The 14778-nt window shown below is 42.8% G+C and overlaps 1 protein-coding gene across 1 annotated transcript in view; it reads left to right on the forward strand.

The window, feature by feature from the left end:
- Positions 1-516: 516 nt before the first annotated feature.
- LOC138155460 (beta-galactosidase-1-like protein 2) overlaps positions 517-14778 on the forward strand; it is a 54978-nt gene continuing 40716 nt past the window's right edge. The window contains exon 1 of the mRNA XM_069080713.1: positions 517-750. Within this exon, the coding sequence (XP_068936814.1) occupies positions 662-750 (89 nt within the window). The 5' untranslated portion in view covers positions 517-661. The remainder of the gene's footprint in view (positions 751-14778) is intronic.

Consider the following 14778-nt stretch of genomic DNA (forward strand, 5'->3'; position numbering starts at 1 on the left):
AGAGTGCCCACAAGGCGGGCATGGTAATTAAAATTTTTTTTCTAAAGCAAAAAAAGTGTGAGGATTTTGGGGGATTTGTCAGCTTGGTTTGTGTTTGTGCTCGCATTCTCCCCGCGCATTTAGCTCCGATCCCGCGTGCAGCAGTTTCAGGCTTTGCCTTTCCCAAGCCCTGCACTTCTGGGGCGTGTGCAGTATTGCAAGCGCGGGCAATGCGGAGGCAGCCCCCCAAGGGCCTCCACTTGTGAGCCTCGCGAGGAGGCAGAGGGAGGCGAGTAAAGCAGCGAGCCTCTTTCAGTCCAAAATTCCAAAGTCGACCAGGCCGGGTCTTCACACTCTTCTCTCTCGGCCGCGACGAGCCCGGGGCGCCGGGGTCCGCCCCTTCCACCCCTTTGGTAACGGAGTGGAAGTAAGGCCGCGGGGGCGGAGCCAACGCAGAAGGAAACCAATAAGAAGCGCGAATGGGCGGGACCTTGAGAGTCAGCGCGGCCAAAGGGGCGGGCCGGGGAGGTGGTTTCCTAGGAAACGGGCTCCGGCTGGCTAGCTGGCTGCTATCAGGAGCCGGAGCCGGAGCCCGACGCGAAGCCGGAGTCGGGATCGTGACCGTGACCCCTGGTAGCAGCAGTGACCGCAGCCGCCGCCGCCGCCGCCGCCGCCGCCCAAGATGTGGAGCAGCTCCAGCCGGCGGCGAGACCAGCGCCGGAAACTTAGCCTCCTGCTGCTGGCGGTCATAGGCTTCCTGCTGGTACGCAGGTAAGAGCCGCTCCAGGAGACCCCCACTCCCGGCCCGAGCTCCACCTCCCACCGCGAGGGCGCCCTCGGCCCCCTTCTCTAGGACCTCGTCCTCCCGCCCACCTCGATGCCAGCTCCAGCCTCCACGCGCATCCCCACCTGTGCCCCAGCCGAGACCCACCTGTCCCCTGGGATGCTTCTCCGCCTCTTGCAAGGACTCACTCTCGGACTCGTGTCCCCCTTCCCAGTTTCACAGGGGGGAGGAAGAGTATCCATGGCATAGGATTCCCCCCGCCCCTCCCACCCACAAAGTTCCCCTTTTCCTTTTTCCCGTCTCCTTGGGCGCCTTGTGGTCCCGAGACCACAGAGTACCCCCCTCCTCTCCGGAGATTCCCCGGGCATGGGGCGTCGGCAGTACCCCCTCCCAGACCCTCATTGTCTCCGCCCCTTCGTAGCCCTACATCCCCCCCCAACCCCTGTGGTAGTTACCGCTCCTGTGGGGCTTCCCGCACTGGAGAGAGTGCTGGACGTCCCCAAGTCAGGAAGCGCCGAGTTCAAATCCAAGCCCAGACCCCTGCGAGCTCCGGCACCCTGGGCAGCTGACTCTCCGCCAGTCGGCCGCAGTTCCGTAGTCTACAAAAAGGGGGATGATAGAATAAAATGGGAGCCTGTTTACTGCCTCCCAGGTCAGAGTTCGGGCCGCTCACAGTGAGAGAGAATTAGTGCCCCCCCAGGTCCTGGATTTGTCTGAACAGCATATCTGTGTTAAATATGGGCCTATAGCTTTTCCCTAAGGCAGACACCGGACCATATGCAAAATGCTCACCTGCTGCTTGGGGAAGCATCTTGAGCTTTAGCACTGAAGGAGTTAATGTAGGAATGGCAGGAGAGAACTGGCACAGAGGTGTTTGATTGCCCCTTGAACTCCAAACAGTGTTCCCCAGCTCAGCTCCTTCCCTGTCGTGCCCCCTTCCCCCCCAACTATACAGATATATTATAACTTCTTCCACCCAATCGTGAAATTCTCCGTGGATAGTACATTTTTAGTATTTTTTTTCCCATTTAACATTTTTTACCACTCATGTGCACATGGTATTAGCACAATCTTTCTGGTGAAAGGTCCTTCCTCTCCTCTTCTGTGTTCTGGGAGAATGGGGGTTAACCTCATGATACTGCCTTGAGAAATGAATATAGATACTCTTCCTGCCCAGACCCTCCCCCAAAGTAAGTAAACATCAGTGTCTAGTTATTCCCCATTCCTTGGCCTCCTTTCTGGTCCCTCACCTTTGCTTTAATCCAGTTCGGGTGGGATGCTTGCTGTTCAGGACTAGTATAAACCCCAGAAACTTTTTTTTAAGTCAAGACAACAGGTGCCTTCAGTGAATAGCAGTGGAACCCAGTGACCTGAATCAGATGACCCTAGAGAAGAAAGCTGACCCTTCTACAAACTGTGTACTTTTCCCATGATGACTGAGAGTTAAGGGTGTTGTAGGCCAGTGAAGGACCCAGGGACAGGTCTCTTGGGGTGTGAAAGTGTTACTAGGGGCCTGGGGCTTCAGAATAGCTGCTGTCTTTACTCCCCCCTCCCCTTTCTTGTGGCTCAGAGCCATGGAAATCGAGGGAGAGAAGATTGAATTTGTCGATACTTAAAGCTTTCATTGTGAAAGGTTATGCTGAATTGATTAGGATCACTTCCTAAGCTGTTCTTTGTCTGTTCACCCATTAGTGTGACTCCAGAGAACCGTCAGACATTTTCAGGGTAACCTGTACTTGTGTTTTTCTTCTGGAGGTTGAAGAATGATCAGGAGTGACCTGAACCCCTGGAAAGTGCCTTGTTTACTTTAGGCAACTTTTGACTCTTTACCTTTTCTGAAAGGGAGCAGGACTAGAGAGTTCCTTGTTAGGCACAGGAACCATCATCCCTCAGGACCCACCTGTTGGAATATTGCTATTACAGATCTCATTCTTCTTTCCCTTGTGAACAGCCTCTTCCCCTCCCCCATCTCTAGAATTAAAAAAAAAATGCTCAGGCTAGACTGATGCTGAGCAAGTTGCTCCAAGTCCCCAAAAGATAGCAGGTCACCTTTCCCTTCCCAGTGTATCTCTTTTCCCTAGTTTTGTGGGGATGGTGGGGAGTCTCAAGTTCTTGTAGCTGCGGATGAACTAGGCAGCTGAAATACAGGGTCAGATGGAAGTCCGTGGCTTAGCTGGGACACCATGAAGCTGTACCTGCCATAAACTATTTTCCATGACCCCAGGGGACCTAAGTGGAAACAGAGGGGTGGTAGCAGAGGAAGCAAATATTTTTCCATGAGCTGCCCCCAGGGCAGATTCTGTCAGTAACATTTGTTAAAAGTTTACAATGTGCCAGGCACTATGCACTTTACAGTAGGAGCCTGGGATGCAAAGAAAGGTAAAAGACAGTCTTTTTGGCAGTGGCTGAGACTGCAGATCTAGGTAGTAAGCATTTATTAAGCGCCTACTATATGTCAAGGCACTGTGCTAAGCCCTGGGCATATAAAGAAAGGCCAAAGGTCATTTCTGCTTACAGTCTGATGGGGGAGACAACATGCAAATAAATATATGCAAACAAGCTATATACAGGATAGACAGGAAATAATTAACAGAGGGAAGTCACTGGAATTAAGAGGGGCTGGGAAAGGCTTCCTCTAGAAAATGGGATTTTAGTTGGGGCTTGAAGCCAGGAAGGGGCGGGGTGTCCCAGGCACAGGGACAGCCAAAGAAAATGCCCAGAGCCAAGAGATGGAGAGTCTTAGTGATGGAATAGCTAGGAGGTCAGTGTCACTGGATTGAAGAATAGGTGTGGGTAGTAAGGTGTAAGGTCACTGGGAAGGTGGGAAGGGTTTTGGTCTCCAAATAGAGGATGTTGGATCCTAGAGGTGATGGGGAACCATTGGAACTTATGGAATAGGGGGGAGTTGCATGGTTAGATCTACTGTAGGAAGATCTCTGATGGCTCCCGATCTTAGATCATGATGTAGCAGTTATTTGATGAAAGAACCTTCTAGGAGCAAAAGGCCCAAAATGACCTTTGGGACAGTATCTGAACCTTTGACTTCAGAGGTAGAAGGATTTATAATTTAGAGCTTAATAGTGTAAGTCAAATCTACCTTCCTTTACCCTCTCTATGCATCACAAGAATGCCTATTTGATACAATCAGTCATTTGCTTTTTTTTTCTTCAATCTGAATTCATCTTGGATCTGATATGCATCTCTTCCTGAGAAGAGGCAGAACTTACAGGGAGTCATGCTACATAAAATCGGACTGAACTTCCTCTAGGGAGTCTTACCTTTCCTGTAGCACATTCTCAGCTCCTGCCCTGGCACCCTCTGTCTTTCTAGAGCTCAAGGTCTACCTGTAGTAAAGGAAAGGTGCTCACAGTAGTCACTCTATATGCTGCCTGCCAATATGCCACTCATATTGAGTGCCTGCATCAGTTGGGTGTGGCAATAGAGAAGATGTAAATCAAAGCTGAGAACCATGCAGGTTTACAGAGAAGTGGTGGGAGGTAAGGAAGAAGGCATGATTTTTCAGAAGCTCATAAAATTATACAATGCCAGTAAACCCAGGAGGGGCTTATTAAATTTTCTCAAATCGAGAAACTGGTTTTTCATTGTCATAAAGCAGAGACCCTTCCAGATAAGGAGGAGGAATAAAAATTAGAGTGGCCTGTCCTATTTTTGTTTATCTGACAGGTACCTGGGAAAACATCTCTCCGGCTGAGTAGGAAGGCTATTATGTGATTTGAGGGGGAAGACCAGGGCTGTAGCTTCTGAAGTCCACAGCTTAACTGGGGAATCATACTTCTCAGACTCTTTTTTTTAGGGATGGGAATAGGCTGTTTGGACAAATAAGTGAACTCACTAAGTATCTTTAAAATTCCTTCTCTAGATCTATATCCTATGATTCTATAATTTGTAAACTGAGCTATAAAGGGTAGCAGAGATAGGGTGCTATCTCTGATCCTCTGATAGGGTGCTGGGCCTGGCATCAGGGATACATGAATTCAAATATGGCCACAGGTGCTTACTAGCTGTGTGACTCTGGGCAAGTCACTTAGTCTCTTTTTGTCTTAGTTTCCTCAACTGTAAAATGGGAATAATATAACACCTACCTCCCAGGGTTGAGGATTAGAGATAATACGGGTAAATATGGGTAAAATGCTTAGCACAGTGCCTGGCACAGAGTATGTGCTATCTGTTGTGCCAACCTGCTTGAAGTTCTCTCATGCCAAGTTAGGGCCCTGTGACCTCTAAATATGGAAATTCAAAGCTCAGATCTGAGCCCCATGGAGTAAAATTGCCCTGGGCATTGGTTCTTTGGGAGAGGGGAAGTAATAACCTCTTTGTGCGGTTTGAAAGGGGTACTCTAGAGAGGCTTTTAGGCAGTTGTCCCACTGTCCCTCTGAGGAAGCCAGAGAATTCTCCTGAGGATGCCCTGCGATACAAAGGCTTTGTCGGCAACGATAGGGGTAATTTGCTTGGTAGCCAACTTCTGGAACCAACTGAGCCAAAACTTTATTGGGATATGTGGTCTTGGAATCAGATTTGAGTTTGTCCCAGCTCTGATGCTTACTAACTGTATGGCCTTGGACAAGTCACTGAATTTCTCTCTGCTGTCATTCTCTTCATTGGCAAAAAGTGGAGAATAGTACACATGCTACCTCTCCTGCCAGGTGGCTGTGGGGAAGGTGCTTTGTAAACCTTGGAATACTACTGAAGTGTGAGTTACTGTGCATAATCAAAGTGATATTTTACATTACATTTTTTTTTCATTCTTTGTTCTCATTTACCCTATAGCCCCCTTACCTCTTAGATCAGGGATTCTTAAATTTTTTGTGTGTCCTAGACCCCTCTGGCAGCTTGGTGAAGCTTATGAACCGTACTATTTTTAAATACATAAATAAGATACAAAGGATTACAAAGAAAACCAGTTATATTGAAATATTATTAGCAAAATAATTGGGAGAAAAACAAAACAAAACAAAGTTCATAGATCCCAGGGTTAAGAACCTTTGCTCTAGATTAAAAACTGAAAACAAAAAGCAGGCATGACACTTATTGTGGGACCATGAAAGAGTCATTCTCTCTACCTTGTTTCCCTTTCATATCAAGTGAAGATTATAGCAGCCACCTTGGTATAAACAGACTTGTGGCCAAAACAAATGGAAGATGCTGTATCAACATTATGGGGCAGTTATCATGTGACAGCCGAGGCAGAACTGGGTATGATAGATAGAGATCAGGGCTCCAGTCCTGGTTCACTGACAAGCTGTGATGAAACTTCCCCTTAGAGCATAGTTTTCTTCCTGACTGATATGAGTCTAGTGTGTGCCCATTAGCAGGACTCTCTTTGACCTAGCTATGATATGCTTAGAGAGTGAGCCTTCAGCAGCTAGCAGGTATTTCTTAAGTCCCAATTACTTTGAGTGGTACGAAGTCTAAGACATTGTGCCTGGCCTCAGGTATTCTGTCATCTAATCAAGGAAACCATGTATATAAAAATGTGATGAATCACGAGAGGTAGTCTAAGCAGTCTCTGGCTTACCAGGGTTTATGTTCTAAAATGTCATTTGTAAGTCAGTTGCGTAGAATTTAAGAATACTTTGTTTGTATCTCTCATTTTCTTCTGTTATTCCTTTTTAGTGTTATAGTTATAGTTATACTGTACCTTTTACATACTAGGTGCTTTATATGTATTTGATGAATGAATGATCATGGAAAATATGTGCTTCATGACAGCATTTTGCCTCAGTTTACCAGAAGAGAAAAAAAGATTAGGGTCTGTACACTCTAGTGCACTTGTGTGGTTTGAAAGGGGTGCTCCAGAGAGGCTTTTAGGCAGTTGTCCCACTGTCAAGGCAAGCTTTGCCTTCCATTTCTGGCAAAATTCTAGAGCACATTATTAGAAAATGGTCAGTGAACATCTAGGAAAGAGACAATGGATTATGTGATGAATTATTTCAAGATAACCTCATTTCCTTCTTTTGATAGGAAAAAATGCTATCTTGTAGTTTACCTAGATTTCAGTAAAGCTCTTAAAGTCGCTTATGCTTTTCATGTGGAAAACATGGGGAAATTTGGGCTAGATAATAGTACAGTGAGGAGGATTTGGAAACATGTGAGTGATCATTGGCAAAGAGTTGTTATTAGTGGTTCAATGTCAACCTGGAAGAAAGTCTCTAGTGGGCAGCCCCAGGAGTCTATCCTTGGCCTTGTGCCCTTCACCTTTTTTTTTAGCAGTGACTTGGACAGTGGCCTAGATGGTAGGCTTGCATGTGTCATTTGCAGAGGTCATGAAACTGAGATAGATAGTTAACAATCAGAATGGCAGTCATCTAAAAGATTTTGACAGGCCAGAATGATGGGCCATATACAATAAACTCAATTTAGAGTAGAAATAGAAATAGAGTAGAGATAAATGTGAAATTCTACACTCAGGTTAAAGTCAACTTTATAAGTTCAGGATGGTGGCAGAATGCTTATGTTCGTTAAGGAGTTTAGTAGACTGCAAGTTCAATGTTAGTCAGTAGTGTAAGAGGGCAGCCCAAAATGCTATCCTAGGCTTCATTAAGAGATGCCTAGTCACCAGAACAATAGAGGCAATAATTCTGTTGTTCTTTGAACTGATCAGAGCATGTGTGGAGTACTATGTTCAGTGTGAGGAATAACACTGACAAGTTGGAGTGCCTCCAGAAGAAGGCAGCCAGACAGGTTAGAAGACTGGAAGCCATGCTATGAGAGAACTGGTGGGAGAAATCGGGGATGTTTATTTAGTCTGGAGGAAGGGAGGGGGAGGGTATGATGGCTGCCTTCCAATATCAGAAGGGTTATAGTGTGGAAATGGGATGAGTCTTATTTCCCACTACAACATCCATGACGAAGGGTCACTTCCAACTGAAGATGTAGAGTGATAGCTACAGATCATTTTTCAGCCCCTGAAGGGAAAACTAGGCTGTATGTTATGTGGGGGTTGATTTTTTTTAGTTCAGTAGAAGACCTTCCTGACCATCAGAGCTATCCAAAAGCCAAATGACCAGAGACTGGATTTGGTATTGTCGAGTGGGCTGGTGCTTGAGAAGGCTGGAGCAGGACCAGCACCTCCTTCCCCCAGGCAGCACAGAGCCTGTTTCCCCCCGGCCTCCTTGGAACTATAAGGTTCTTCCCAACTCATTGTCAGTGGGTGTGTCTGTCAATCATTAGCAAACTTTCAACGTGGATCACTTTCTTCCTTTTCTCTTTTTCTTTGTCTTCTTTTTTTTTTCCTTTGGGGTTTCCTTTCAATACCACTATCCAGAGTGGCTTAGAGAAGAGGTTCTAAAGAAACCCCACAGCCAAAAATATTTTCTCTTGCTCCATTCCAAAATCAGGATTTCAATTCCATTTTCTTCCTGGAAATTTCCCAAAAGAGCAATAGAAACATTAATGTTGCTGCATTAGAAAAACTATCTGTTTTTGATAAATATGGAGTTTCCAGATTGATGGAGGTATAGTTTTGTTTCTGCTTATGGCACCACGTCTTAGTCACCAGGACTCCCCAGTGCCATTTTTGATCCTAAGCCTCCCTGGTAGTTTTAACTCCAAAATATCTCTCATTTCCTAGGACTTTTCGACCACCCTTGCCTAAGCCTGCGTCCCTTTCCCCTAGACTGTTATAAAAGCCTTTTTTTTTCTTCTACTTGCCTCCAGTTTATCTACTCTTCAATCTATCCACGTCATTGTTTAGTCTCCTTAATGCACCGTCCCCAACTATGCTGCTCTTCTGCTCTAAAACTGCCTTTGACGCCCAGTATGGGGTGCTCAGGGAGGACTAGCACCTCTGCTGGGAGGGTTTGCCAAGCTCTTTTTGGGGCTGTGCATCCAGCTTTGGCATCCATGTTTTCATCCAACTTTCACCTGTGGCTTCAAGAAGCTGTAGCATGCACAGCAGCCATACCCTGGTAAGACATTTGGCAGATGGACTAAACCAGCTTGAGGGTAACCAATGGGCCTGAAACCCATTGTTGAATCAGAAGGGTGTCTACGCCAAGCATGGGAAGATTTCCCCTGGAGCAGTGGACGGATGGAACATGAAGGTGGCTGAAGCTGGTACTGTGGAGCGCTTAGAGCTTGGTTAGATACCGAAGACACTGGAGACATTCACTGCATCATGGGTCATCACCAACCATCCTGACTTTGTCCTGCCTCTGGATATCGGCGACTCTGGAAGCAAGAATGAGGCTGATGACTTTGTGTAACTCTGCCTTTCTTCAATCCAGTTCATGCTCAAGTCAAGACATCTCCTTGTGATGTTGCTGATCAGCTTTGAAAACAAAGGATAAATACCACCACCACCTACTGAAATATTGATCCTTGCATTGGAGGTCTTCCATAGGTTAGCCCCCACCTATCTTTCCCTTCTTAAAATATTTCCCTCTGTGTAATCTCTAGTCAAATTGGATAGCTCTTTCCGTACTCTGTTGGCTCACTGCCACCCTCCTTCTGTGCCTGCTCCCATTCCTCTAAATGCATGTCTTCAATCCCATCTCTGTCTGATGAAGTTCCTCCTTTCCTTCAAATTCTGCCTCAAACACTATTTCATCTGTAAGCCTTCCCTGACCTGCCCATCCACATCGCCCCTCTTCCCTATTTCACACAAGGCAAAGGAAGGGATCTTCCCTTTCTTCTGATCTCTCATAGCCCTTGGATCTCTCCTTCACTCTTCCCTCATACTCCTGTGTATCATCATGCTTTTTATATGTCTTTTTCTTCTCTTATGCTGAAAGCTTCCTGAAAAGGTCTGGGTTTCAAATGATCTTTGTATCTCTAGTCTCCAGTGAGCTGCCTTGATGTTTGTTGAATGAATGAATGAATGTATAAATGAAAGAATAGGCAGAGGGGGCATTTAAGGCTGAGAACAAGAATGTAATTATAATATTCATGATCTTTATTGTGGTGAGTGGGAATATTTCGGCATCTCCATTGGCCCTACATCTAGATCATGCCTTTCCGAAGACCCATAGACTGCGTGCACCATAAATGGAAGAGTTAAGTGGTAGTAAAGCTGTGTTTTAGATACTGCCTAGAGATCCTTAACTGACTTGTGCCAGCTAAGCTTGCTCCTTGGGATGGGGTGCCCAGTATTGGGTATAAAACATGGAAAAAAAAGGAAAGTCATCTCAAAAATTCTTCTCAGAGAGACCCATGAAAGAGTTAGCAGAATTGGATTCATCATGTACCCAGAAGCAACAAGACTTATTATTTTCTAAGATACAACACAGAATGAGGAAGCAGAAATGGAAAAAAAAAGTCTTCAAGGAGATGAAGCAGGGAGTGGCAACTGTCCTGTACCAAGTATACACCAGAGCTGGCCCATTAGTACCATCTGTATTTTGGACAGAAACTGCAAACTTGGGCAATGATCTGGGCCTGGTGTAGGATAGAAAGAAAGAATGACTGGATTGTCTTTGGAATATTATACAGTGCTTTTAATGATCCCTTAAGGCCCTCCTTGAAATAAAGGCCCATTTTCTTAGTAACAGTATTTTTCTACTGGTGCTTTATGGCTGTGAATTTTAGAATAATATCCAAAAAACAAAAGTTGAGTGTCATCTAAAAGGTAATAGGAGTGTGTGGTGGGCATAAGCAAGCAAAGAAGACTTGTGTAGGAGAAGCATCATTAAGGATGTCATCAGGGAGATATGTTAGGGAATTTAAAAAAAAATAGGCCAGTCACACAGCAAGAAATAATTGATGGGCAGCATGTGTGCTCCATTGTTACTGAGGAAATGTCAAGAGATCTGAGAGAAGGCCATTATCATGTTGGTTTGTACCCTTGGTGGAGGAGAGAGCATGGACCAATAGGCTGCAGTCTATATGGCTAGAGGAAATAATCACATGGAGGAGATCACAGATGCATTGAAGAATCTCTCTTGTCATTGCTTTTAATATATATCTACTGTTTTTATAATTTCCTCTTTATCTAGTTGTTATTTACTATCTTTTAAAAAATTTTCTTATACCTTTATTCTTTGCATCATTATTCTCTAGTACCTTTCATTGCATTATGGCCTATAATTATAGCATAAATAATTACTGCTTTTTATATTTGCCTTTATCTCCTTCTTGGCTGAGCTATTGATTATTTTTAATTTTTTTTCTTACATGAACATGGGTGAAAAGATGCTTTTTTCATTAAGTATATGTATTTATTAAATTTAATTTGTTTAATGGTGGGATGTTAAAATTTCCAATTAGTGATGGTTTTTCTTCTTGTAAAGGTGGAAGGTTTTCTTTTGCTGCAGAATTATTAGTACATGCTTATTTAAGATTGATATACTCTTATTTTCTAGAAAACATATTATAACATCCTTGCTTTCACTCTTTGAATGAGTGAAAAAGCATTTATTAAGCATTTATTGTGTGCCTGGTCCTGTGGTAAGTGCTGGGGGTACAGATACATGCAAACAAGATAGCCCCTGCCTTTAAGAAGTTTATATTCTAAAGGGGGAAGACTGCACTCATGAGAGAGCAAAAGTTGGAAGAGATGTGTATAGGGAACGAGCATTTGGTATGGTTTTCAGGTGGTTGGAAAATGTCAAGGCTTTCTAATCAGAGCCCATGGTCGGGAGTCCAAAGGAAGTTCAGCTTGGTCCAGCATCATTAGTATTATTCCAATACACTTTTCAAGATTTGGCATTAGCCTGGGAAATTTTAGACTGTCCATTTATTTTGAATCTATTTAGATATTTCTGGATTTCTATAAGCACTGTCTAATCTATTCTGTTACTTTTTGGGGTTTTATTGAAAAGTTAAATATTTTAAATTTAGCATTAGAATTCTTAGATTTGTCTTTTCTTCAGTCATTCTATTAGATAGGAATAAACCCTATTTTTAAAAAAATTCTATTATTAAGCCAAACTTAATAGGATCACTCTAAATAAAGATTCCTTATTATTAGTAACTATTATGAAGGTTTCTTTAATTTGGATTCCCCTTTTATTAAGACAGGAATTTGGGATTTTCCTGCCCTTTTCCTTCTCTTTACTTTTGTTTCTCTTTCCTGTCTTTGAAATAATGTTTTCAAGTGTTTGGCAAAGGTTTAGCTAATCCTGGGCTCTGAAGACTTTGGTGTAACTAGTTTATCTTGACTTGGAGTTTTCTAACTACTTATTTTTTTGGCTTAAAGTCTTGTTTGTTGTTGGAAAACTTTCTTGAAGATGGTGCTGCTGTAAATTTTCACAATATCCACTTCTAAGATACATGGTTTCATAGAGTATTCCGTGTTTTTTTCTGGGTAGAAAATGACAGGGTGATGGCTCTATCCCTATTAGTTTTGTAAATGTTATATTCCAATTTCTCTAGCCATTTCTTGTTCTTTAAAAGGTTGCTGTGATCCTATTTTTTCTTGGTACCTGTCAAAATACTAATATTAGATAGCATTTACTGTTAACCAAGAACAATATCACAAGTCCATGAGATGTTGAGTTGCAACTAGATTTATTACAAGAGCAATGAGCATGCATGCAGAACTCCAGCCAGGGCACAGAGTTCACAGTCCAAACAGAAGCTTGCATATTTATGAAATTGTGACAAATTGGGAAGGAGAATTAGAAATCTCCATCTAAATAGGAGTGGCAGGGGAGGAGAAATCATGAATAATTAAGATGGCAAAAGCGTTATTTTTTCCCTTTGGGAACTACCATGAAGAAGGTTCCCAGCTGCACAAGCAGTTTCTCAGTCTAGTGTAACATTCCATGACATTATATGGTGCCTACTGTATACTAGACACTGTGCTAATAAGCACTTAACAAATATTTACCCACTCAGTCCTTATAACAATTCTAGGAGTAGGTGCTATTGTTATTCCTATTTTATACTTGAAGAAACTGAGGCAAATACATGACAAGTGACTTGTGTAGGATCACACAACTAGTAAGTGTCTAAGGTCAAATTTGAACTCAGGTCTTCCTGGGTCCAGGCCCAGTTACTGTATCCACTGAGCTACCTACCTACATCTATTCCAAAGTACTTCAAAAACCATCAGAAGAAAAGTAGAAATTGAACAAGCGCGCACGCGTGTGTGTGTGTGTGTGTGTGTGTGTGTGTGTGTGAATCTCTTGATAAATTCATTTCTTCTGGCAGCTTTTGAAGTATTTTTTTCCTATTCCTATTCTGTAATGCCAGAATTTAACTATGATGTCTTCAGGAATGTTAAATCTTAGATTTTTCCTTGTCAGAGTTCTGTGGATTCTTTCTAATTGTATTTCTTCATTGTTTTTATAAATTATATGAAACTTTTTTTTCATAATTTCCTTTTGTTTTACTAAATTTTCTGGAGAATGAGTAATTCTAAAGTTGCTATTTCAATCTTTGTGTCTTCTAGGTAGATAATAATTATTATTATTTTGGGAGCTCCTAAATTATTTTTAGCTGTGCTTCATATTTATGGAATTCTGTTTTCCATTGTCATATATTGGTTGTTTCTATAGATTTTTTTCATTGTAGTTTCAATATAGGCCTTTTTATTATTTACTGTGGATACTTTTTAGCATTTTTTAATTGTACCTTTTTTTCCTTCAGAAGTTTTCTAAAAAAAAACTCTTCCTTTTATTTTAGTCTTGTGATCATTCCTTTTAGTGTCAATAAATGTCTCATTTCTTTGAATGTGTCACCCATTTGAGGATATCTCTTGATAGACCATAGGTGGTTTATTTTTATGTCTGCTTTGCTTCTGGGAGTTTTGCTGATTAATTTATTCACTTGTGGTTTTAAAAATTGTATCTGTACTATGTTTTGCTCACTTAAAATTTGTTTTGATGGTTTTTCTTTTATTTTGTTGGGTCTTAGCCACTTTTCTTCTCTTTAGTGTTCCTGTTATCATTTTCAAGAGGGTATGTGAGGAGCCTCTGCCCTTTAGTCCTTTCCCCCCACAGTCTTGAATTAATCTTCTCTAAGAATTTAGCAGTGGGAACTTAGACAATCGGAAAACATTTCACAGAGGTGAAACTTGAGCTATACCTGGAGATATAGGTAGGATTTTCATAGCCAGAGAAGAGAAGACATTCCAGGCAAAGGGAGCAGTGTGAACAAAGGTGCAGACAGCAAAGTGCTTACTGTTTGTCTGGCAGATGACTGGTTTGGTGGCTGGGGAGAGTTTAGATAGAAGTAGGCAGGGTATGGGCTTGAATTCAGGATACCTGGATTCAGTTCCTGGCTGTGATAATTGGTAACTGTTTGATGTTAAAAAGTCATGTTACATCTCTGAGCCTTATTTTTCTTCGTCAATAAAATGGAGATAATAATTTTTGCTCTTTCTACTTCAGAAACTTACAAGAAGCAATTGAGACAGTCAATGAAGTACTTTATTACTATAAAGTATTATACGACTATACGTTATTTATAAATTGGCATGTTAGGGTTAACTAATCTAAACATGAAAAAGCTCATTACCAGGTGGTGAGTTATTAATTATAATAACTCTGGAAGAAAATTCCCTCAGATCTAGAGGGGTCACAATCTGTATTGGGAGGATGAGTCGCTACACTAAGGAAATCACAGATGCCTGAAGCTATCATAAATCATTGCAAGATTTGAGAGGTGGGCTGGGGCCTGATTGTACCAACCCCTCATTCTGCAGCCCAAGAGATCATAGGGCTATGATTTTAGCTGAGGGTATGTAGAGGCAATTCTGACTTTAAGATCACGGGCTTCTAGCTCCTCTCCTAGGACTAGGTCTCTGGCTTACAAAGTTTCTTGGCTGACAGTTGATCTTAAGAGAAGAAGTAGGAGCTAAACATTTGGTGATTCAGTAACAGATGCTGTTTCTAACCCAGCTGCCCTTTTCCAGGTACCTGCCCCTTAAGTTGGACAACTGTGGGAGTAAGGTGGCTCCGAGGTATTGTACTGAGCAGTAGCCTAGGGGCTCACATCTCCGTGGCAGGAACCCTCCTGCTTGCTTTCTCCGTTGTCTCTAGCCAACAGCCTAGCCTCCCTCTGAGCTGTCTGGCCCCTGCCTTCCTGTTTTCAGCATGACTCCCACTCCATCC

This window comes from Petaurus breviceps, unplaced genomic scaffold, assembly GCF_028583685.1.
Source record: "Petaurus breviceps papuanus isolate PSGF00001 unplaced genomic scaffold, PetGlider_PUasm1.0 91133, whole genome shotgun sequence".
In the NCBI taxonomy this organism is placed as follows: domain Eukaryota; kingdom Metazoa; phylum Chordata; class Mammalia; order Diprotodontia; family Petauridae; genus Petaurus; species Petaurus breviceps.